General features: G+C 36.5%; 1 protein-coding gene across 3 annotated transcripts; it reads left to right on the top strand.

The window, feature by feature from the left end:
* The first annotated feature begins 5,196 nt into the window (after window positions 1-5,196).
* Window positions 5,197-22,920, top strand: LOC101161145 (innate immunity activator protein). 3 transcript variants are annotated; one of them, XM_020703478.2, is made up of 10 exons: window positions 5,197-5,458; window positions 12,125-12,248; window positions 14,900-15,030; window positions 17,295-17,417; window positions 17,522-17,753; window positions 17,870-17,923; window positions 18,079-18,385; window positions 19,725-19,874; window positions 20,211-20,901; window positions 22,373-22,920. In XM_020703478.2, exons 2-10 carry the CDS (start codon window positions 12,194-12,196, stop codon window positions 22,463-22,465), a joined length of 1,836 nt encoding a protein of 611 aa, XP_020559137.1. In that variant the 5' UTR covers window positions 5,197-5,458; window positions 12,125-12,193; the 3' UTR covers window positions 22,466-22,920. The 3 variants fall into 3 exon arrangements, with proteins under 3 accessions (XP_020559137.1, XP_004069287.1, XP_011473738.1); XM_004069239.4 differs by having other exon boundaries at window positions 19,722-19,874; XM_011475436.3 differs by lacking the exon at window positions 5,197-5,458 and adding an exon at window positions 10,488-10,602 and having other exon boundaries at window positions 19,722-19,874.
* Window positions 22,921-23,890: the final 970 nt, after the last annotated feature.

The raw sequence follows: 23,890 nt of genomic DNA, 5'->3' as shown, positions 1-23,890 counted from the left end.
ACTTCACTGCTTGATGATCAGCAGCTAAGAATATCCACAAATATTCTAACAATTAAAGAATTGTTATTGGAGTTTATTTCATAAAAGCAAAGTATAAGTTATCATAAAAAATATGGTTTTAAGCTTTTCTGTGGATGATGTCAAAATTTGCATTTAAGAATGAATCATGTCGGACTTCGACAGTAAAAGTTTGCGTCTTAAACATGAAAAGTACCCTTTGTCTAAGGAGAAACACTGTGGCAAACGTCGGAGCTCAGATGTACGACATACTTTTGTGGCTTTACTTCTGGCTTTAATGTCTATGTGAACAGTTTCACTGTTTACATTTAGAATCCAAACCAGACAAAGAAGTTGCTCAGTAAAATGTCATCTTGAAATTTTCTGCAAATCAAAACTCGTGAATATTGTAAAATCTTAAGTGTGATTTTTATTAAGAAAGAAAGAAAGAAAGAAAGAAAGAAAGAAAGAAAGAAAGAAAGAAAGAAAGAAAGAAAGAAAGAAAAAAAGAAAAAAAGTAATGACGCTGTGTGTAATACATAAATGTTAACAATTAGAACAAGAAGAATGTTTATTATTACAGACTCAAAGTCCGTTTGCCACATTACAAACAAAACATATAAAAGACTTAAGAATAAAAATAAAAATAAAAAGTAGTCAAGATAAAACAAGTATAAAAACAATAACATAAAATGACCAAGTATAATGATTAAAACTATTGCCAACTAAAAAAGTTTAATGTTTAAAAAAGGCAACTACACCAAAACCTATTACACACAATTACAATTTTTTGTTTTGCTTGAGTTAAAAAAAATCTTCAGGTTTAAAAAAAATCTTCAGGTTCCCAGAGTGAAACACTTTCTTGGGAGGTAGTTTGTTACTCAGACAACATGTAGAACAAGGAAGCGCAGTGACTCAAACTTTTGGGTTTCCTGCTTTCAGTGAAGTGTGACTTCTGAAGTCAAATTTCTTAAAATTCAAAGCCATTTCCACAATTGTCAGGGGGGAGTATCAGGTCAGCAGAAAGTTCAAATGTTCAAGTGTGCCCGCTTGTCTCTCGTGTTTGGTGTATTATGAATCACCTGGTTTCAAAAACAAGAAAGGTTAGCATAGACAAACAGATGGCACACTGTGGGTGCAGCAGGTCAGGACTTTCCCATCAACCCCAAGAAAACATATTGGCCAGTTTTTCCCACAGCCCTCACATTCACTCTATTATTATATCATCATATTTTCTGTTTGTTCTTCTTTTGATTTTCTGTTTTTGTGCATTTTGTGTATATGTTGTGTCACTTCTGCATTTCCACTCTCACTGTTCTTAAACTGTATTTATTTATTTTTTTAGTTTGACAATTATTTTCATTGCAAATAAAAGGAACAGAAAAGTTTCATTGTTTCAATGAACTCATGTTGAAATTATTTTTTTCAGATCTTCAGATTTTTATGATATAGAGCATATTTTTGTGAGTGTGGCTCTTTTTACCGTAAAATTAGCAAGACACATAAAGTCTAAGGTCAACCCCTATCCCCTCTGCTTAACCCTTGTGCTATCTTAGATGACCGCACCCTTACTTTGACGTGTTATTCCTACCATGACAAAAGTGGATAAAGGTGGAAAGATTTCATGTAATCCATGGACACCAGTGAAGATCACAAATCATTGAAGAAAAAAGGTTCAGCGCACTGTCTAGTGGGTCCAGATGACCCAACTCCCAATGTTAAAGTGCCTAGGATAGCACAAGGGTTACATGAGCATAAAAAGATGGCAGTTACTGCTTTCCCAGAGGCTTCACAAATGCTGATGTTTAATCAAACTTGTTTTTCACCACCAGGAAAATAATGACAGTCAGAAAGAGAAAGAAAGAGTCAGAAAGCTAAATTAAGTCTTTTTTCTTTATTTTTTTTTTTTAAGTAATACAAAGCATCCTCATTTTGATTGCAAACCACAAAAGTAAAACACAATATAAGCTGGGAGAAAACTGTTCACAATATGTTGCCCTCAATGTTTTTTTTTTTCAGTTCCTGGTATTAATATAAATTTTTCTCATTTGTAACACGTCTAATTTTTATAATTTAGTCAAAAAAATTATAAAAAAAGCCACAAGAGAAATTCATGTTTTTAATTCATTTTAGAAAAAGGGATATTTCTATTAAAAAAGAATAAACTACCGTGAGAATAAAGCATTTATAAAAAGCCTTCTGCCATTCTCACTTGCACAAAACGAAAGGTGAGACCTCAAACTGCTGCTTTCTTTTCTTGTCATTGGCCAGACAATGTAATAGCAATGTTCTCACAGACGTACTGCAATTCTCCCTGCCTGGGAAACTCTCAGAACTAAAAATATTGATTATCTATATTAGTCATCCTCTTTCTGCCATGGAAGGTAGAGACTGAAAGCAGGACCAACACAGATCATGTGAATGAGCTTGAGATGATAAGATAGCAGAAGAGGATTCTGCCAGTCTGGCACACACACAAAATGAAAGGTGAGACCTTGGCAGCTCTTACAACCTGCAAGTTTCAGTTTTTATCAGTGGTGAAATGAAAGAAAAGCAGCGTTCCCACAGATTTATAGCAATTCTTCACAATGGAAGGACGATCAAAATTAAAATCGAAACTATTTGAACCAGTCATCGTCTGTGTGCCATGGCAGCTAAAGACAGAAGACAGGGCAATCAAAAGAGCTTATGAGCGATACGATATGAAAGAGTTTCCTTTTTTTGAAATTAAAAATAACTCTTGGGCCTCTTTTTCTCATCACTTGTAAAGGCAAGGTTCCTTAAAGCTGCAGAACTGTGGCTCCTTGGTTCATGTTTCTTCACCAGTGTGTCATTTTTGGGATGGCTGTGAGTTGCACAGCTGAGCAACATGTGACATCTTTGACTTTATGACTTTTTCTTTTGTTTTAGATACCAATTTTGTTTTAGCAGTAACATGTAAGGATTTATGCTCAAAAAAAGACATAAATACTTAAACGTTCAACAAACATGATTTAACAAGTTGTTCTTGAAACTCAGATTACCTTTAAGACCTCCAATTACTTTCCAAATTGTTCCAGCAAATACGGAAAAAAAAGGGTCGATAAAAGGCTGCTGTGTCCTTTTTATTCTTTTTTTGTTTAGTTTTTATGTTTCAAAGTTTAATTTGCCTTTTGAACATGCAAAGAATAGAAAATACTAAAAAAGCTTAAGAATAATTGTGCAATTTTCATAATATGTTGGGTCTGTTTAATCTTTTTTTCTGTTACTGACGAAAAAGAACTTTTAAAACAGATAGAATCAAAAATTTTTTGGTTCAATTTTTTGCCATTTAAAAATAAGCTTTTTTTAATAGGACCTTTTTTGTTTATTTTAGTAAGTTAAATGAAACTTTCACAAAATTAAATTAAATTAAAATTTCAGCAAGTGTTGTCACGACAGAAAAAGGATGTCGATACTTGATGAAATGTGCAATAACGTCCAAACAACCAGAATATACTAAATTTATTATTTTATCAGCAAAGCATTTTCTTTTCTTCAGAACTTGACTAACCTTGTCAGATGGAGAAGAGACAAAAAAAAAAAAGAAACAAGCCCCACACAAGATCAAGGTGGTGGAAACCAAAACTCTCTTTTTCTCTTTTTTATTTGTTTTTTTCTCATGAGGCTTTGTCAGTGTAGATACTTTTGTGCTAAACATGAAAGATAAGGTTCAAAAGAAGTAGCAGTTTTTAAAACAACTTAAAAACTATGCGTTTTAGTGGTCTGTGTAACTCTTGTAATTTTGTTTTTTTTAACCTTTGTACAGCTTTTTGCATGACTTTTGGTAATAGTTTGGTGGTTGCAAAGACCAATATGAATATAAATATGACTGTTTCTACCGCACAATAACAGAAACATAAAAAGAAAAGGCATTGTTCTTTACCCTGGGTAAAGGTGAAACAGCGTGCAGAAATGTTTTGCCATGGATTCAGAAGTTCTGCAACCCTGTTGGATGCTCTAATTTTAGGATACTGTGGCATAGTACAATCATTTTTGTACAGTTAAACCACAATTAAAGAAGTAAGCATTCATGCTTAGATCACGCCAATTTTTCAATCTTTCAACAACACATTTGTGGCTTCCTCGCTCAGGTTCAGTTTGGCTCAATTTTGCAGGAGCAGCTGACGCAAAAGTCTGCTTCAAAAAGAGCTGATTTTGATCCCAAGACGATTTATAATCCGATTGCATCAGTCAACACTGATTCAGCTATTTTAATTACACTTTTCTGCTAAAGTTTTACAGAGCTTTATTTTATTTGTAAGTATTGGTAGTAAAGTGTTTGCTTGAATTAGATTTTGTAAAAACTTTATAGAAAAAAACTTAATCACATATTAATTTAAAGGCTGAACTTCATTTTGATGTCAGCATATACTTGCACAGGTTATCTGTACTTTATACAGGGTACCGTGTAAATTAGGTTTTAAAGTAGATCTATAGTTGTCAATCGTTAATTTAAAAAAATGACACTTGGCACATAAAACCTTAAAATCCAGGAACAGTTCCCAATTTGATGATCTGCTGACCTCTACTGATTGTAGGGGGCATTGCAACATCGTCCAGCTTAAACATGTTCTGCCCAAAGACATAAATCAAAATATATCCTTCATATTCTAACGGTAGTTTATTTATTCTACAACTAAAACGTATTAGTGTGAAATGTGTTGCATTCAGTTGTTATCTGAGTGTTTAGATCGGGCAAAACAAATAAGAGTTGCGTTCACAGACCATCTTAAACTCGTAAATTCCCCTTTTAATCGTTTCAGCAATTCACACCTGACTTGAAAACACAATCTTGTGGCCCAGATTGACAAATTATAGCTACTAACATAGCACTTCAAGCCATTTTCGGACTTGTGGTTTAAGGGAATAAACTTTAATTGCAAATTATCACAAGAAATAATAAAAATAATATGTCTAATTATCCTAAGTATTATTTCTACTTAATTGCTTGAAATAAACCATTTCAAATCAAATCAAATAATAAAAATAAAAGTGTATTGAAAAAAATCTGCTGATAAAGGAACGTAAGTATATCGTATGATATATCTATATATAACATTTACAGCCTTTTTTGCTTAATTTGTATGCCTGATGGGTTGTAGCGCATGGAATATAATGTTTTTGATACATTAAGTATTTGTTACACTTCTGTTTTACAACTTCGCCTGAATGCATCACAGCATTGCTTTACTTTACTGAGTTCGAGGAGTTTTTTCCACAAACCCAACTGCCTTTTTGCAGATAGTTCCAAAATGTAACGCTTATTTTTTGTTCAATATGTTACGTTAACTTTTAAAATGCAACGTAGCATCGTGCTCACAGCTTTTGTCATCGCGGAATAGTCATAAGTACATACAGTCAAACGGGTTGATGCGCGGAGCGAACATTGAATCGGCTTCCAACGGGAACACCATGCTAGCAAGCTAACAGGCTACAGGAGGTAAGAGCAGAAGGAGCGGCTAAATATGCTGACAGGATTTGTTCGCCGTGCGGAGACGTTGTCGAATTTACCCACAAAAAAATCACAGTAAACCTAATAGTTTGAAACTTTTGCGTATATGTCTTTTTCGGCCCGTCAAGTGAGCATCCAAACTTTGGCTAAAGAAGCTGGGGCCCAGCAGCAGCTGTACTAACTTTCTCCAGCTGCTTGGCGAAGAAAAATTACTCAAACACTATTTTATTTAGAAATAGTAGCTTTCAGGTTATTTTTTAAACAAATACCCCCTCTATTTGTCCTTTAAAAATGTTCTTTGGAACATTTAAACATAAAATAGGATAAATGAACAATCGGCACTAAAGAGTATGTTGCCATGGGTTACCGTGGGTGTAGTTCCTACTCACGCCCTACTCTAATTTAAAAAAAAGGGAAAAAAAAGTTATAATCGACTAGATATTATGGCAGCGCTGGGCTTTTGTCCAAAAAAGGTGAAGTTTAAAAAACCCCCATTATAACATGTAAATATGTGGTGCTGGATAGGGAAGTTCTTCAGTGCAACTTCCGCCTTTTTGGTCAGAAATACACAATAATTTCAAATAAAATATATGTGATTGGTGCAATCAATTGTGTTCCTTTTTGTCTTAACTGCTGCAACATGACTTATGAATATTTATAATGGTTAAATAACTCCAATAACAGTGTCTTATCTTTAGTTGAATTTTTCAGAGCTGCAGGGTTATTAGCGGCTGCAGGATCTCTGTGGCTCAGATCACATTCCTCAGCTCTGACCAGGGGGCAAAAACTTCTCAACTCCCGCACCTTCACTGACCTGCCAGTGGAACGGTCATTAAAAAGTCATGCTGTGCAGTTCTATTCCTTCCACTCCCACGTTTTTGGTGTGGATCCCATCGTTTTCCAACAAAGGTTGTATTTACATTCTCTTAAGTATCCAGGTTACGGTCAGCGTTCTCCAGTAACATCCCTTTTTAAATGGTATTTAAACTAAAAACCTGATAGGAGATTATGGGGGTACTTTTTTTGTCTTAGGAGTTTGGGTGCACTTAAGTAACTTTGTTGCCTGGGAAACTGGTTACAGGATAAAAAAAAAAAAAAAAAGCAAATGCCTCCTCTACCTCACGGGGATGTGATCACATTCATCCAGCTGCTCTGTGTCAGCAGCCTGAGTCATGCAAAAGTTTTCTTGAAGAAAGCCTGAGGAACCTGCGTTTGACGTACCAGAGTTACCAAGTTTGTGGTTTACACATCTAAGAAACCAGAATATTTGAAGAAGAAGAAATAGATTTTTATCAGATTTTTAAATGCATTTGAAAGTCTTTGAACTCTGGAGTGCCAATCTAAACTAAAAATAAATAAATAATCGAACTCACAGTTTAAAAGACACTCAAGTGGGATGTATGAAACTGATTGGATGGCCAACTTTCACTTAAGTGTCTGTAAATGTGTTAGAGGACTCAGAATGAGGAAGTTTTAACAGATTTGTTGTAAAATGTCAAGTTTATGCTGCTTTAAGTTGTGGTTTGACAGTGCTCATATACTGCATGCGTTTGAAGGGACTGATAGGCATGACAGTACCATGTGCTGTTAGCCCCTCAATGCCTTTTCAGTCACATTCCCAAACATTTGTCATTTTTAGCGGTTTCATTCACCTGACATCATTGGAGTGAGAAGCGCCTGACTGTTTCTTCCCATTTTCTTGTCAGACCGTGAATCACATATTGTCATTTCTTCCTTCCCGTGATCGTACTTGTTTTATCCCAGCATGCCCTTAATAGTGCAACACATGCTTCTTTTTATCAAAAGGGGTCATTTTAACAACACATTGTTATATCTGAGTGTAAACAAGTTTTAGGCACCGACTGAGTATCGAGTATCACAAGAATAAGTTTCACTTGATCCCAAACTTCAATACCTGAGGGAATCAATTAATATCAAGTAAAGGCAGGCCACTTGATTCAAATGGTGTTAAGCGGAAAGTTGTTTAGTTCTGCTTAAACTTTATTAAACTCTGTGCATTGATATGTTGTTTAAAATTCTGCCTGTTTGTCATTGTTTTTTGTATATTGGTTTAAAAGATAAGCCTGTGAAAAAAGTTGACTTTTTGATGAAAAAGATTATGGATAAGGGGTATTTGTACCAGTATCAAAACATTTGAAATGATAAACTACCGATTGGTCAGTATTGGCTAATAACTTAGCTTTTCTTAGCCGTTATTATTTCTGTATTGCCTGGAGGCACTAAATGGGATTATTTGAATTTTGCTTCAACTTTTGCTACACCTTTTTCCAATGTTATTTATTTGTAGCCTTGTTTATAAGGATCCAAAGTATGCAACTCTATAGAAATGTGTGGCTCTGGTTTCAAACTCCACTGTATGGTAAATGTGGAAAACGCTGTTTTTCGCAGGCAGATTTTGTTTTCCTGTTTAGTTTTTAGAAGCTTCACCTTTTTTTTCAGTTGGGATTTTGCATTTTTATTTGTATCCTTTTAGCATTTGGGATCATATAAAACAAGCATGAAAGCGGTGGTGGATTAAATTTGAATGTTTACGGTGTTATGCTGTAACCTGTTGCCACTATTACTTTACCACATAATAAGTCCATAGAACAGAAGCCTCATCATCTATTTTGTGTGTAATAAGTTCGTGACTATTCCAGTGCTAAACCTTGTTTATCATTTCTTGTTTATTCCTGTAATTTCATCCGGTTTGTTGACCTTTAAAATCAGAAAATGCAGCATGGAATTTTTTTTTTTCTATTTTAAGAAATGACAAAAAAACTACTTTGACATCTAGGGAAATGGGGCAGTTAGAAGTAGTGTCGGCGGATGGTTCTCTGGGCAGCAGACATCTATCTGTGCACCTATAAAAGAACTCAAAAGTATTTCAAGAATTTGTTTTGCCAGCTGCCATGTTGCCTTCTCAAGGCTGCTCTTAGTCTCTTTGGGGCTTTTGGTTTATATAAACTAGCCATGACATCCAACAGCTGGCTTGTGCACTACTGGATAAATGTCTTTATGGTGGAGTAGTTGTTGTAAATGCAAAATCACAAACTGCCACTTCATGATTTTTTTATTTTTTTTAATTTGTCTCAATATGTTTTTATTTACTCCTCTGTTGCTGTTTCATTCCTGCTTGATTAACCTTGAACTGCAGTTTCCCACGGCCAGCAGACATTAAAGTACCTTTTATTTTGTTTGACTGCACTTCCTGATGCTCCATTTAAGGTAGTCAGTGTGCTTTAGGATCCACTGCATATCTGCTGCCTTTTCCCATGCAGTCTTTTCTCACACCAAATAACATTGACATTTAACTGCAGGCAGTCAAACAAGAACAAAAAAAAATTATTTTAGGATGTTTTTGCCTTCTATTGTAATGTTTATGATGTAAACAAAATCTAAAAAAAAAGAATTTAAGAGCTAATTTTCAGTTGATTGTGTGCTTTTTTCCCAAAGTGGTCACACAAAGTGATTCTAAGCTGTTATAAGTTTTATAACAGACTTAAACTTGTAATTTGATAAAAGTTTTCTTTGTGTTTTTAATGCCCAAAACATTTGTTTAAGTACAACAAAAGCACATTTGCCTCATTTTGTCAGTAAATAATTTTTGCAGGTTCATAAACACTTCAGATAGATAGAGACGTCCAGCCCCTTCCTTATAACTGAATAACACAGGAATTACAACCTGTGCTTTATGATGTACAGATATAACACAGAACGGTTACATTCCCTATTAAAGAGATGTAATATTTACTTCTGCATAATTCCAATCCTTTATTGGTTTCTCCCCTGCCTCTTTCATGGAGCATAAACATCTACTAGTTTAACTTTTGAAGGCATGTCGGAAAAATACCCGAACCCATGCAGCTCATGCTTGGTGTCCAAGAAATGTGTCCATACGTTGTGAAGTCTAAATGTAGATGTAACTCCACCAAGACTTTAGCAACCTCTGACAGAGCGCTTGTCCTGCCATGTGAGATCCAATCGTTGGGTGTCTGGGAATGGCCAGACCCTTGACTGCGTGTTGGAGCACGAGCATTCCTGGAAAGCCAAAGTTAATATTGAGATTTAGAATGAATGTGAGCCACGCAGAAACCAAGCAGGTGCCAGTCAAGCAGAATGTCCTGTTGCCATATGTTTACATTTTTAATGGTTGGAGCACCATCCAAAAACAGCTCTGTAATCAGGTTTAGTAGGAAGACTCTTTAAGGTCCAGGTGACAATCAAAGTTCACTTAAATTATTTTAAACGTTTTATTTTGAAGATAAGGGCAGCAAATGCATCACTTTAAATGTTTGCTAGTCTATGTCAAGAATAAACTTGTTAGGGATAATATTTAAAACTGTTAAGTGAAACATTTTTTGTCTTTGCAACCACGCTTATAATGAATTTGGTCTTTTAAACCTTCTTGTAAATGATACCCTTTAAACGGCATTAGGATAGAATGAACTTTAATGTAATTGCCAGCAGCAGTTAAATTGTGGGTGGTCCACCGCAGTAGTGCACAGGGCAATAGAGTAAAAGGAAAAACAATAAAAGATAACAAAAGGCAAGAAACACGATAATAATACTGTATACAGGATAGAGTTGGGGTCAGTGTAGTGTGTACAGTTTTTATCCATATTACAGTGGGGTGTTGCAAAGTTAAATAGTTTAAAATGCCGTTTTACTACTAACTTTATTGGTTTTTAATGTCCGATTTGAATAATTTTTTAACCTGCCAAAAGTTGCAGATATTTGTACCATAAATGTGAAAACCACCAGGTTCCTATTATGAAATAATGATTTTTCTTATTTGAACAGTTACGTTAGCACTTCTTATGAGATTGAGCACATTTTAATGAATGTTTTCTAATCCACGTGTTTCATCAACAGTCGGGAGGCTGACATGAGCTATCAGTTCCCTCTGTGTGGGTCATTGTTGTTGACGGTATCCGAACTCTGTCAGGAGAGTTACATGACACCGTTTCAAGTGTTCAGCCCTCTGTTCACGGCCACTCCTCTTCAACAGGCGGCGCTTTTTTTTCAGTGGGCGAGTTTTTTAGTCCTCACTTTTAGTTAAGCTGAGTGGAGACGTCTCCTCTTAACAGTTCCCCTCTTGGATTGTCTTAGTTCTTTTTACATTTATCAAAGTAAGTACTTTACTCTTTTCTTTTTCTGCCTGGCAGTGGTTCAAACACTGTTGATGTGCATTCATTCAGCTTTTGTTGTTAAATGATGTAGAATTAACTTTTGGTTTACTAAAACTTGTGGACTATTTTCTGTCAAAACTGTGTTAACCTGAGAGGAAATATTCTGCTTGTAGTTTCTTTTTTTCAGTTAATCAGTTAGTTTCCTAATCAATTAACGAATCAATCTTTATTCATTCATCTGTGGAGCACGGTGCAACAGCTACTGATGGGTAAAGGTGACTTCCATACAAGACGTTAATAAATACTCCAAAACATAAAACAAATGTTAACGTAAAAATAAAATCAAATCATAAAATCCCAAATAAACATATAAGGACAAGAAGTGCCAAAGTACTTCACGATAAAAGCGATTGGTGACATGATTATGTGTATGGATGGACGTTTACCGGTATTCCTTTTTGGTACAAAAATAAAGTTGTTAAAAAGATTAGATGATATGTAGACTTTTTGAATGTTTTTTTATGTTGTTTCATTTTTTTTTCTTTTTAAAACACAGTTCACTTTTTACAAATAACTAAAAGTTTCACTTTGCTTTCTTTCTTTCTTTCCTTCACTTGCTTCCCAATAATGTCTGAATTACTTTTTTATTTTTAAGCTGCTGTTGAAAATCATGCAGTTAAAATAATGATTTAACTGCACTTCATTGGCTTTATTTATTATTATACTACTGTTGAAGGCATCCTATAGCTGTAGGAATATTTTAAATAACCTTAAATGCTGCTGCTAAGCCAAAGCTTTTCCCACAATGCAGGAGCAGTTTTGTCTTCGCTCTGCTAACTTCAGCCGCTATCTGTCAGAGTTCAGTCATTGTCATATGTTCTGGAAAGGATATGTCTCGTGTTCATGTCATATTTGGGATGATAAAGTGATTCACTTTTTATTTGTTCTTCCTCATTTTTATTCCGAGACACAGTAAATTATCTCATGGCTTCACCTTCTGCCAATGCTTCAGACACGTTGTTGTTTTAACTGAATAGACCCTCAGCTGTGCTCTGGAATGCTGTCAACTCCACATTCCCATATTGAACTAGTTGATAATCAAACTGACTTTATTTATATTTGAGATCAGCTGGATGTCTTAACACACTTACCATTAATCACAAGAAACGGGGCGATGGTCATCATGACATCAGCTTTTTATGAGCAGGAAGCACCTGAGACACAGAAACGTATGTGTACCCAAGCTGTTAGAGACTATGACTACACCTGTCTGAGGTCAAAGAGACAAGAAGTCACACCTGAATCACTGAAGTAGCAGGTCACATGATTGGACTGTTGGAAAGACTGCCTGCTTATGTCTCGATTGTAAGTTTGAGTTATGTATGTGGATGTTTCCAACGTTTTGGAACTCCAGTTTGCGTTTTAAAACAGAAATCCAAAAAAAATTTTCTTACTTGAAATTCTGGTAGAAATGGTTAAACCACAGTACTCTGTTCCTAATTCAAAAAAACTTCCCTAACAGGACATGAAGTGGCTCTAGGTTCTCCTCTTCCTCTGCTGAAGGACAACGACAGGAAATAACGCTACTGGCATGGAGGGCACCGGAGAGATCAGCGACACGGACAGCGGCATCATCCTTCACTCAGGTAAAGTGCTTTTTGCTCTTTTTCTTAATTTATTCCAGACCTACTCTTGATCACATGCATGACATCTAAGTTCTTGACTTAAAGACATTGCCATCATGGACTTTTTTTTTTTTTTACCAGTATCTAAATTTTTCTTTAACTAAATGATAAATCATTACAACTTTGGTGATTTGGTCCTTATATTTTTGTTTTTGTTTTCACATACACACTAATTTAACATTTGAATATTTATTTATTTTAATTTAAAATAAACAGAAATACAATTGAGTCTGTAAGTGTAACAGAAATCCTGATTGATTTTCAGACTGTTGTTAGCAACACCGGATCAGTCAAACTGGAGATGATGTTATCAAGTTGTCTTTGTGATTTTTGAAATTTTCTTGAATCTTCTCTCGGATCTCTTGAAAGATTTGGAACACATGGATTTATTCAGTTTTTTCATTCCACAGGATTGAAAATCACAGTTTTAGTTTTAAACAGAACTGATTGATCCTAAAAATTTCTCACGTGTTTTTTTTTGTTTTGTTTGTTTATTGCTGTCAGTAAAAATTAAAAATTAAAAATTTTGAGATAAGAAAATAGTTGAAGCTTTTAGACCTGGAACATCTTTGATTAATTATGTAAATGTTATACATTAAAAAAGTCATTTAATTAAATTAAAGCTACATACTTGATCTTTTTTTTCTAATTACATTAAATTATAACTTATTGTCAGATGTTTCAATGCAACCTCCCACCAATTTAAATTAAGTTTTGTTCATTTAAATTCTACCACCGTGACCTTCAGGCGTCTGTTATATTTTTCACCTGTATCAGTGTTGGTCTCTGAAAAGTCCTTAAGCTGTTTGAACAAACCATCGTGGCCATTGCTTAGTTCTGAAAGAATTTGCTTTTCAATCAGAAAATGCAATTAGGCAATTGCAACTCAATTAAGTTTATTTAAGAAGCGCAAGTTATTAACCAAATGCATCACCAAAAGCAGGAAACATCTATTACAGTTGTCATAATCCCATCCAGATAGTTAAAGAATTACATATAATTTCAAGTGCATGATGATGATATATCTAAAATGTGACAGATTATATTAAAGGGTTTTTGGTGTAATCCCTGAACTAAGGGGGGGAAACATGAAAGATTAGGAAGAAACTTCCAGCAGATCTGGATTTAAAAAACAACCACCTGCTGTGATTGGTTGATCTCTGAGAGAACAGAAAAGAGAAAGACAAAACCAAAAAATTACCGGGACATCTGCAGTTAGACTAATAGGCTGGTTAGCAACCGCAACAATGAGAGAAGATGAAACAGATGGATGAACACAAAATCGCTGGAATCGCTGGCCTCAAAGTCACAAATATTTATTAAGTCAAGAGAAATGTATTGAAATATGCCGCAGTGAGAGCTGAAAAGAGGAGTGACACAAAACACTAGAACATCTGCTAAAGGACAAAACAAAAACTCAAGAAGACAAAACAGAAGAAATATAAGTCTATACATAGATATGTCAAACTTAGGATAATTATTCATGAATTGTTTGAGAGAGAAAAAACAGAGTAAAAACCTATAAGGAAATACACAAAGATACACACAACCTTTACAGTTGTTGGTAAGACAGAAGATAAACAGAGGAAAGGTCTGGAGAAACTAAGGTATTTCTTCAATTTTCATAGAGTCAGGCAGGGAGCAGGTACAGGAAATGGGATTTGTGTTAAAGTGTCATCTACAATCTTTAGGTGTGTACTTTGTTTGAAAATGATCAACTTTATTTAGGGGATTTTCCAGACTTGCTCAATCAGGTTAGCTTAGGTGGAATATAGCATCATTAGGATTTTTGTTGTCAAATCCTGTTAAATATTTTGTTCTGTCTTTCTAACGTTCCTCATGCTTAACTTCAACCATGTGGTTCCTGCTGCGTACAATGAGACAATCATTACATAAAACAGAGGGATCGCTACTTGGAAGAAGAGGAATTCTTTAGCTTATTGTAATGCAGTCACATTTGCTTCCTGTCACGCCTCAGTTGTTTGTCAGTACTTGCAGGGATTCCTCTAGTAATCTTTAAAGGAATGCAGGCACAATGCATTCTGCTCCAAGCCCCTCCCTCTTCCTGAGACCCATCTGAATGCCATCAGTCACCAAGGCGATGGACAGCAGCCGCCAAACATTCGTGTTTACAAAAACCAAGGAAGTATATTTTGTGTCTCTAAAGTGAAAATCAACGAAAGACAAAAAGTATATTCTTCTTTTATTAGACAGAAGAATAGTTTGAAAATGTTTTTGTTATTGTTACACGTTGTCTTATCCTTCCAGACGGCTCAAGGCAAGAGAAAACTGATGGTACATGCTCCATTTGTTCAGTTTCAATGAGCATTTTGTTTCCTAGCAGGTTTAAAATGTTTCTTATCTGTGATTTCACTCTTGACCTTTGTATGACAAATGCGCGCTTGACGAGCAGATAAAGGACCGAGCTGTCGGGCAATGCAGTTGAACAGGCACGCCGTTAAAACAACTTTGTAGCAGAAAGATTTTTATAAAATGACCACAAACCTCGACGAGGAAATACTTATTTCTTGATTCCTATTTTTTTTAAGATGTCACTTAAATTACACGTGTCTTACATTAATAAATTTTACTCTCCACTGTCTTTTAAACAGGATCTGACAGCCCAACAACGCATATGAAGGACGTAACACATACACGGGCTATGAAACTGAGACAGCAGGAACTCCAAGATTACTTGGAAAAGTGCATACTGGAGCTGAAGGGACTGTGCATCCGAGAAGCTGTGAGTGAAAACTTGAACCATAAAGGCTAACAGTTTAACCAGGAAATTCATAATAACACTGCTTATACAAAATTTGACATTTTCAATGTTTTCCCAGTGGTCTTTAAACTATGATTATGCAGTTTTTAGCCAAAATAAATTAAAAAGCTGTCATTTCCTAGGACATGGTTTCCTCAAAGCAGCAATAGTTCAGTAGAAATTCAGCTCCGAGTTGGGGGCGAGACTGTTGATGCAGAGTAAACCTGCCCCCTCTTCCCGTCACCCATCTGTTTACACACTAGCTAATTAACAACTCCTCCCGCCCCCAACCTAACATTAGCTGTGCAACAAAAATGGCAAGCAAAATTGAAGCTATCCGGCCGTACAGATTTGAGACAGATACCAACTCAGACGAGGAAAACAAAGATGGACATAAATCTAGTCGTCTACAAGGGGATGCATCAGAATGGAGCAGAGCAAGAAGCTGGTATTTTCCACATGGCAAATACATTTAGTCGTTTTCAAGCTGTATTTTTTATGTGCTCTTGATTCACAATGATTTTAATAAATAATTATGCAATTTTAAGCTTAATTTTATCATCTATGTCCTCCATCATAAAAAACTACCACAAGAACATGTTAAAACACCAAAAACAGGATTTCCATTTGGATGGGTCTTTAAGGGGCAGGATTGGTGGGTCAAACCATCAAATTGTTACCCAGCGTGGCTGTATCTGGAACTCACCACTCCCCCAGGGGATGGGTCAAATGTGGAGAACAAATTTCACACACCCATGCGTGTGACAAGTGAGACATTAAATGTTTTTGTTAACAGCCAAACTTAAAGTGAAGGGAAAGGATGCGTCATTAATCCAGCTGTGGGGCTGCTCAAAGCATACTGGTGATAGTGGATTACATTGGTGTGGCAGTTCTGCGCAGGGTTTTGATGACGCATTCTCCAGCATATGTAAAGCCGTCGTCCAGAGAGAAGACGAGAGAAGAATGTGAATGCAGATGTTAGCAACATTTTGATGCGTTTTTCCAACCATCTCGCTGTTATCATTTCTGCATGATTACACACATAGAACCTAACCTGTTCATGGTACTGTCCTGCATGGGATGCCTTTTTCATAAATTCACTGCTTTAAATTAGTTGGAAACTCAAATCTCTTTTTTACTATATATGTGACTGCAACGAATCAGTATACCGGTACAAACAGTCATACACAAACCTGTCATTATTAACGTGCTTAAAAAGTAAAAACAGACCGAAACTCCCAGAGCTCACAGTTTCAGCTGCATATTTGCTGCCAGGAATTTCCCTCTTCATGGGTGAAAAGCAACTGTTAAACTTATTTAGCCATGCTGTCAAGAAAGGTTTTTCTGTCCTGAGAAAATGTTCAAAATAGGGGTGTAATCGACAAAACCAGAAGTAACAGTGTGTCTGTAAAAAAGAAACAAGAACAGTTGATTTTCTAAAGCTGTTCCTGGTATCTTAATGCCCTTAATGCCATTGTCACCTGTGAGAGACACTAAAAACATTTCTGTGTTTGTCCTGAGATAAAACGTCTTATTTTTCCTTAGATTTATGGTTTGGATCATTTCTCCTCCTGTGATTCAGATCATCTTTGTCTGAATCCAGCATGAGCTGCATGACACTTTCCATTGCTCAAATATATTTTGTAATCATTTAAAGGAAGAAAAGTTGGTATCTTAGAACCTTCAGACTTCAGCTGACGTGTTTCTGCTCCAGGGTAAAGTCCCAGGATGGATCATTCTTACTTGTTGCCTCTTGGGCTTGGCAAGCCTGTTGAAACATGCTTGGATGAACCAGTCCCTTTCCCCCCTCTTATTGACAAAGTATTAAGTAATCTCTTTGACCGTATCGTGTAAATGTACCTGACTCTGAATCAGTTGAAAAAAAATCGCTTTTTTTCTTTTAAATAAAGCTGTAAAAAAGCTTGTTGTCGCGCCAAAGATTTGATTTGGACATTAATTCTATGATAAAATGAAATGAAAGGAATGTACTGAGGAAAATATCCCCGCTATCACAATTGTGCAACACGTTTCCTGAAACTATAAGTCTGAACATGTCAGGAGACTACATTATGATTCTTGTGCATTGTTTCCCAACCGACAAGGAAATTGTTGCATTAGCTCTTCTAAAAAAGAAACCAAAGAGATGTTTTTCCAGTTTTTGTTTACAACAGTTATTCTGATTGTTTTTTTAACAATAAATTGTGAGGAATACTTGAATGCAACTGTCTTGTTTTGCTGTTTTTTAGGAGTTGACAGGTCAGCTGTCAGAAGATTATCCTCTCCAGCCAGGAGAGAAGCCTCCACGGATCCTCAGACGCATTGGAGCCTCCTTTAAACTGGATAAACAAATCATCCCTCAGGGATCACAGGTACACGGTGCAGACATTTAGATGGAACTGTGTGTTTTTATGAAAGTATCTCAACCCTAAAGGACAAATCTTCCTTTTCTGTCACCCTGAAATGATCGTCGCAGGACTCAGTACTGAGTTTAAGTCACGCTGACCTAGCTATTCAGACTAAGATTTATGAAGCAGCACGCAAGCTCTGTGAAGAAGATCACCTGAGCAAGGCTGTTAAGAAGAACCGAATGCTGCAATGCAAACATGAGGAAAAGAAACTGAAGCAGCTGCAGGAGGCGGCCTTCAAGTTGCAACTGGAGCACGGTCGGTCATCACCGCACCCTGTTTTCATCAGTGCACAACAAGGTGAGGCCGCCTGTCCAAGCAGAGCACTGGATGTCAAGTTTTCTCAGATTTTAACAGTGATTGTCGCTTCTTAAAACACACATGAAGCTGTTTTGTCCTTTTTGTTTTTTGCCTAGATCTTGGCACATCCCATGACAGCACTTTGTCTGATTCGGTAGTACAAGATGAAGGTACAGCTCAGTTCTCAGCTTTAAAACTAGCACATTTTTGTTTAAATAGAATCATCCGTGAGTCTTAATTAAGTCTCCATAAATGCCTTTTGTTTCTGTTCATAGATTTAGCTAGATATTTAGAACTTAAATCCTTTCCTTTTCTTTTTTTTTAGATGTCACAATTCAATCCTCGCAGCCATTCTCTGGACTTCCTTATTCTGTGGAAACTGATTCTCTGCAGCCTTCCCCTGTGTCCATACGTTCCTACACAGACAGATCCCAAATGTCTCCATGCATAGTTCCAGGGTCCCCACGGTTGAACTTGTGTCAATCTCCTTCTCCGAGCCTTGACTCTAATTTGAGTTCAACCTCCACCCCTGTTTACGACTCCCCGCCCATCCAGAACTCTCCTTGGTCAGAATCTAGTCTTGACCAGCCTTACCAGAAGACCAAAAAGACCCGCTCCTCCAGCAAGACGAGGTAACTCGGATCATCCCTCACGGCTTATTTCCTGTTACAGTGTGCCCTCCTTTGTCGTTCTAAAAATAACCAGCGATAAGTGAAATATGCAAAATAATCATCTTTATTGTCACAATATATACACACTTTATACACTTTTCTCAGACAGACGGGAACATTTTCAGACTTTTCCTTGTTTAAACCTTCAGTTAAAACCTTTGTAGAAAATTAATCCAGTTTTATAGAAAAAAACAAAGATTATCTTTGCAAACTGAACACATTCTTAACATGACACAGATTGACAATACTCTACAACCAATCAGAATACAAAGCACTGAAAAAAATGGAAAAACAAAATTGCACCCAAAAAGAACAATCTGCAAGGCCATGAAAGGTGTACCGTGTCATAGCAAGGGACCACTGTATTCCATTTTTGAAAGTTTTGCTAATATGTGATGTTCTGTTTGGGTTCCTTTAAGAGATATAATGATATTACTCTGAAAGTTAAAGTATCATTTTAATACAGCCTACCTACTTAAAAAATAAGTATTTAGATAATCACCTTCCTATTTATGCATCACTATACAGTTCAGTTTGTTTAAAGTGTTTTGTGATTATATTGGTACAATTCTTGATTGATTTATTCATCAAAACACGTTTTATTTTTGTTACTTTAGTCCTTTCCAATGCAAATGTACTCCTTTGACTTTAACAGAAGTAGAGATATCACTGTTGCTCAGTAAATGTGCAATACTGCCATCTGCTTTACATTCGATGCTATAACAAAGAACCAACATATCTCCATATTTTACAGGTGTAGCATCAATTTTTTTATTTTTTTATTTTCTGTCAGTCATGGTTCATTTAGATTGTAAAGCACAATTAGCTTGTAGTTTTAAACCAACCAGACTGTGATTTGGGTTTTTCTTTAAGAAAAAAAAAATATATCATGCCAGCTAAAGCTTTGCAGGCCAATAAAGTAATTTATTGTTAGTACCAACATAATATTGGTTGGTTGGTTGATTTCAATCAACCAACGAAGGAAAAAGACAGTGAAATTGAAAAATACATAGATATATCAAATCCATTGAATATATTAATTCATAGATTCATTAGAAAATAAAAGAAAATCATCCAATCTTCTTGACATTTAATTTGCTCCTAATAATAAATAGAGATATTTGCATTATGGAGTAACACGCTCATGAAATATTGAATCTGTTAACCCTGGAGAACCCAGAGGGTCAAATGAACTTTTTCATTTTTTAATGACTTTTTTTGTTAAATGCTGCTTCCCAAAATGAACAAACCAAAACCAAACATGATTATAATAAAACACTTTTTTGTTTATTTTCAGCAGTCCAGCCCAATCCGACGTATTACTACCTCCGCTGGATTCTTGTTTATCGCCGCTACCGCAGCAGCTTTCTCACCTGAGGCTGAGCCAAACGCAGTCAAACAGTGCCCCCTCCACACCAGAGATGCGTGTGCACAGACAGCTCTCCCTCAGGTAACTACACACCTGAAGTATATGAAGGAGGCGCCTGTCTTTATGCTACATTAAAAAAAAAGCTCAGAGTGGGGTCTTTTTTCAGACTTGGATAAAATTTACGTTTGATAAATATTTCATTTCCCAGATCCCTTCAAACAGCCAGTGACATTAATTTCAGAATATGTTCAACCACGATTGGCACGAGCAGCTACACATAAACAATTAGAGAATAATTGTACCGAGATCATGCTCCTTGTTCCAAATATGTGGTCTAAACTGTATTACTATACCTGAAAACACAAATTCTCTTTTGAGGCCATGCTAATTGTGTTGTATTATTTGTGATTCCTGTAGGGTGTCCAGCCCTGAATCATCATCATTTTATAAGGAGCGCGGTCGACCCAGAGGTCCAAGGAGGCGACTAACAGAGTTCGGAATAACGTTTGCAGAGACTCCGTCCTCTCAAGCCAACTATGAAATCCATGCTAGCTCTGAGGATAGCAACTCTGAGAAATCCTTCTCTTCTCATGGCAGCTCCCCATGTCAGGATCTGCCTGCTGATTCACCCAAAGGGTATCAAACTGGATACTCACTGGGTCTTCCAGTTGGCAGCTATGGACAGCACATCATTCCAACTCCTGGCTTTCACTCTAACAGACACATGTTAGGCCCTGGTTTTCAAAGACCTTTTTACAGAGAAGAAGTGGCCTACCTACCCGATGCAGACGTGGATCAAAGCCATTTCCTGCAGCAAGCTAATCGTCCTCCTTTAAAATATGACGGTTGGCACGAACAATATGTTTTACCTCACCAGAGACCACAAAGGCATTTACCTCCTGGCGTCAGACTCGCATCGCTAACAAATTTAAACCACTACCACCCCAACCATCTGTCGCCACACATGGTGAATGAGCATCTAAAATCGTGGCACCATAGGAACCAGCTCAGAGCTCCAAGGTCTCGCTCTCTGGACCGACAGCAAGCAGCCTTGATGAAGAACATGACGGAGACACCCTGCAAGCAGAATCACATGTACTGTGACCAAGTAAGCACAAACTACCTGTTATGTCACTAAGAAAAACCACAGTTGTAAGAACCCCAAAAGCTGCAAAGATTAAACATTTTTTGGTGGTGACTTGCTGCCATTGTTTGCTATTGAGCTTCACTCAAATATCTTGTTAATATTTATTGTAGTGCTTAAGGTAGTTTTGTTGTTCCAATTTTAACTTAACATATTTTTTTTGAACAGTGGAGCCTGTATTTTAAAGTCAGCATTTGTTTTGTTGTGGAATCGTGTTTTATTTTTTTGAAAGATAACCAGTTTTTGGTCAAAACTAGCTCTTATTAATGGTGATGGAAGCGAATATTAATATAATATAATATATACACTCACCGGCCACTTTATTAGCTACACCTTGCTAGTTTTGGGTCGGACCCCCTTTTGCTTTCAGAACCGCCTTAATCCTTGGTGCCTTAGATTCAACAAGGTACTGGAAACATTCCTCAGAGAGTGTGGTCCATACTGACATGACAGCATCATGCATTTGCTGCAGATTTTTCGGCTGCACCCGTTGTGGTCTTCTGCAGCTGAAGCCCACCTGCCTCAAGGTTGGACGTGTTGTGCGTTCAGTGATTCACTGTTCTGCAGACCTCGGTTGGAACCAGTGGTTCTTTGAGTTCCTGTTATCTTTCCATCAGCTGGAACCAGTCTGGCCATTCTCTTCTGACCTCTGGCATCAACAAGACATTTCTGCCCGCAGAACTGCCGCTCTCTGGATATTTTCTCTCTCTTTTTGGCTTATTCTCTCTAGAATGGTCCGAACTCTCAAGAGATGGTTAAACTCTAGAGATGGTTGTGGGTGAAAATCCCCGTAGATCGGCAGCTTCCGAAATACTCAGACCAGCACGTCTGGTACCAACAACCATCTTCTTCCACTTTCGGCTTCTCCCATCAGGGGTCGCCACAGCGAACAACCTTCTCAAACCGGGCTTGGAGCCGGCACAGAGGTAGAGAAGGGAACAGGGAGCAGCCCGGAGTCGAACCTTGGTTTCACGGACGGAAGGCGCCACAAACCAGCACGAGCTAAACCAGCTCCCTGGTACCAACAACAAGACATTCAAAGTCTCTTCAATCACCTTTCTTCCTCATTGTGATGCTCAGTTTGAACTGCAGCAGATCGTCTTGACCATGTCTACATGCATTGAGATGCTGCCATATGTGATTGTGTGTCTAAGAAAGTGGCCAGGGAGTGTATAAGCTTTGATCTAATGTTTTTATTATTGTCATTTTTTACCATCCAGCTGTTAAAACACTGGATCTTGAACTTTTTTTTTGTCCTTAATAATTTTTAATATTATCAGTTGTCCTTTTTCAACTTGGTATTAGAAGCAGTATAATAAAATTATGCGTAATTTTCTAATAAAAGTTACAAAACAGAAAAAAGTGTGGTTAATTGCAGCTGCTCCTATTTTTTATGCTGCCGTTAAATGTTTTTTTTTTCTATTCTTTTTTCTAGATGATTCAAATGAGCTCCGTCCAAAGAGCTGCTGAGAACACTGCCAGCCCATGGATTGTGGACGTCGGCTCCCACTTTATGAGCCAAGTGTAAAGAGAAGAACATGTCTGCCATGGTGGATGTGCAGACTGCTGGTTTTATCATTTGCTCAGAGGATCAGAACTAGCCATCACCAATACAGTGTAATGCCATGTGGTTACTAATTTAAGGTTTTTTCTGTAAGTTAAGTTTTACATGTTATTTGTTTCCACTCTGGAGAGGACAGAACTATCTGTACTGCTACATGTCAGTTTGAGTTATTTGTCTAAATTGGCTAATTCTTGGCTCAACTACAGGTGCATTTGTAATAAAATATAAAGATGTCCATTAGTGGATATCAAACTATCAGTAAATATTAATTGGAAGAATGATGGAAACAGCTGTTTTTTTAGACAACACAAGTACAACCACTAAAATGCTTGATCGGAAATTAATTAGATGTGTCACATTTTTTAATTTAATGTCAGTAAATAACTAATGTAAGATTAAAAAAAAATCAGGAAAATTTACTTTTGCTTTTTATTCTTTTCAACATCCTGATTTTTTTTTAAATCTGTATCTTATAAAGTGTTTCCTGTTTTATGCTATGTCAGGTAAATAGAACTAACCAACCCAATCAGCAAATTAAAACAAGGTACTAACAAATGATTTACAAACTATATGTTAGTGGCAGAGTGGCAGGGCTTGGCAGCTATTGAGACAAACAGAAAACTATATATCTTCAGTTTTGTAACTTTATCTTGGCCGGTTTGCTATTTACAATGGTTTTTTTTTCAGTGTAACTTTGTTTTTATTGTGTATCCCTTTTTTGGCAGCAGTTTATTTGTATGAATTGAAATGGAGCAGATCACTACACATTAGCCTTTTTGTGACCACTGGTAGCAATTTAAAGCAGTCATTAGATGAGATGCTCAGGTTTCTTTACCTAAGCAAATACATTAACCCTTGTGCCATCCTATGACCCCACCCTTACTTTGATGTGTTCTCCCTAGCATGACAAAGGTGGATAAAGGTGGAAAGATTTCATGTAATCCATGGACACCGGTGAAGATCACAATTCATTGAAGAAAAAAGGTTCAGCGCACTGTCTAGTGGGTCTAGATGACCCAACTCCCAACGTTAAAGTGCCTAGGATAGCACAAGGGTTACGAGGAAGATTGTACTAAAATTCAGTTTCAGCTTTACCAGTGTCACAGTAATCAAACTGCACATTTACATTCACTTAGTGATATTGCACCACTGGATTTGCATTAAGCAAGACTTGAAATATAAAAAGCACATAGACAAAAATATGCTTAACAAATGTTTCTGGTTACAAATATTAAGATTTAAAATACATAGATAAATATTGTGCCTCATTTTTATTTTTTTTAATCCATTTTATTAGTTGTCTTTTTAAGAAAGTATTTTAAAAGGTTTTTTTGCTGAACAAAATAAAATGTACTGTTTGAATATATTTTGGTCTTGTATTACTTTTTC

This window comes from Oryzias latipes, chromosome 5, assembly GCF_002234675.1.
Source record: "Oryzias latipes chromosome 5, ASM223467v1".
Taxonomy (NCBI): Eukaryota; Metazoa; Chordata; class Actinopteri; order Beloniformes; family Adrianichthyidae; genus Oryzias; species Oryzias latipes.
This window is presented reverse-complemented; position numbering and strand designations above follow the sequence as displayed.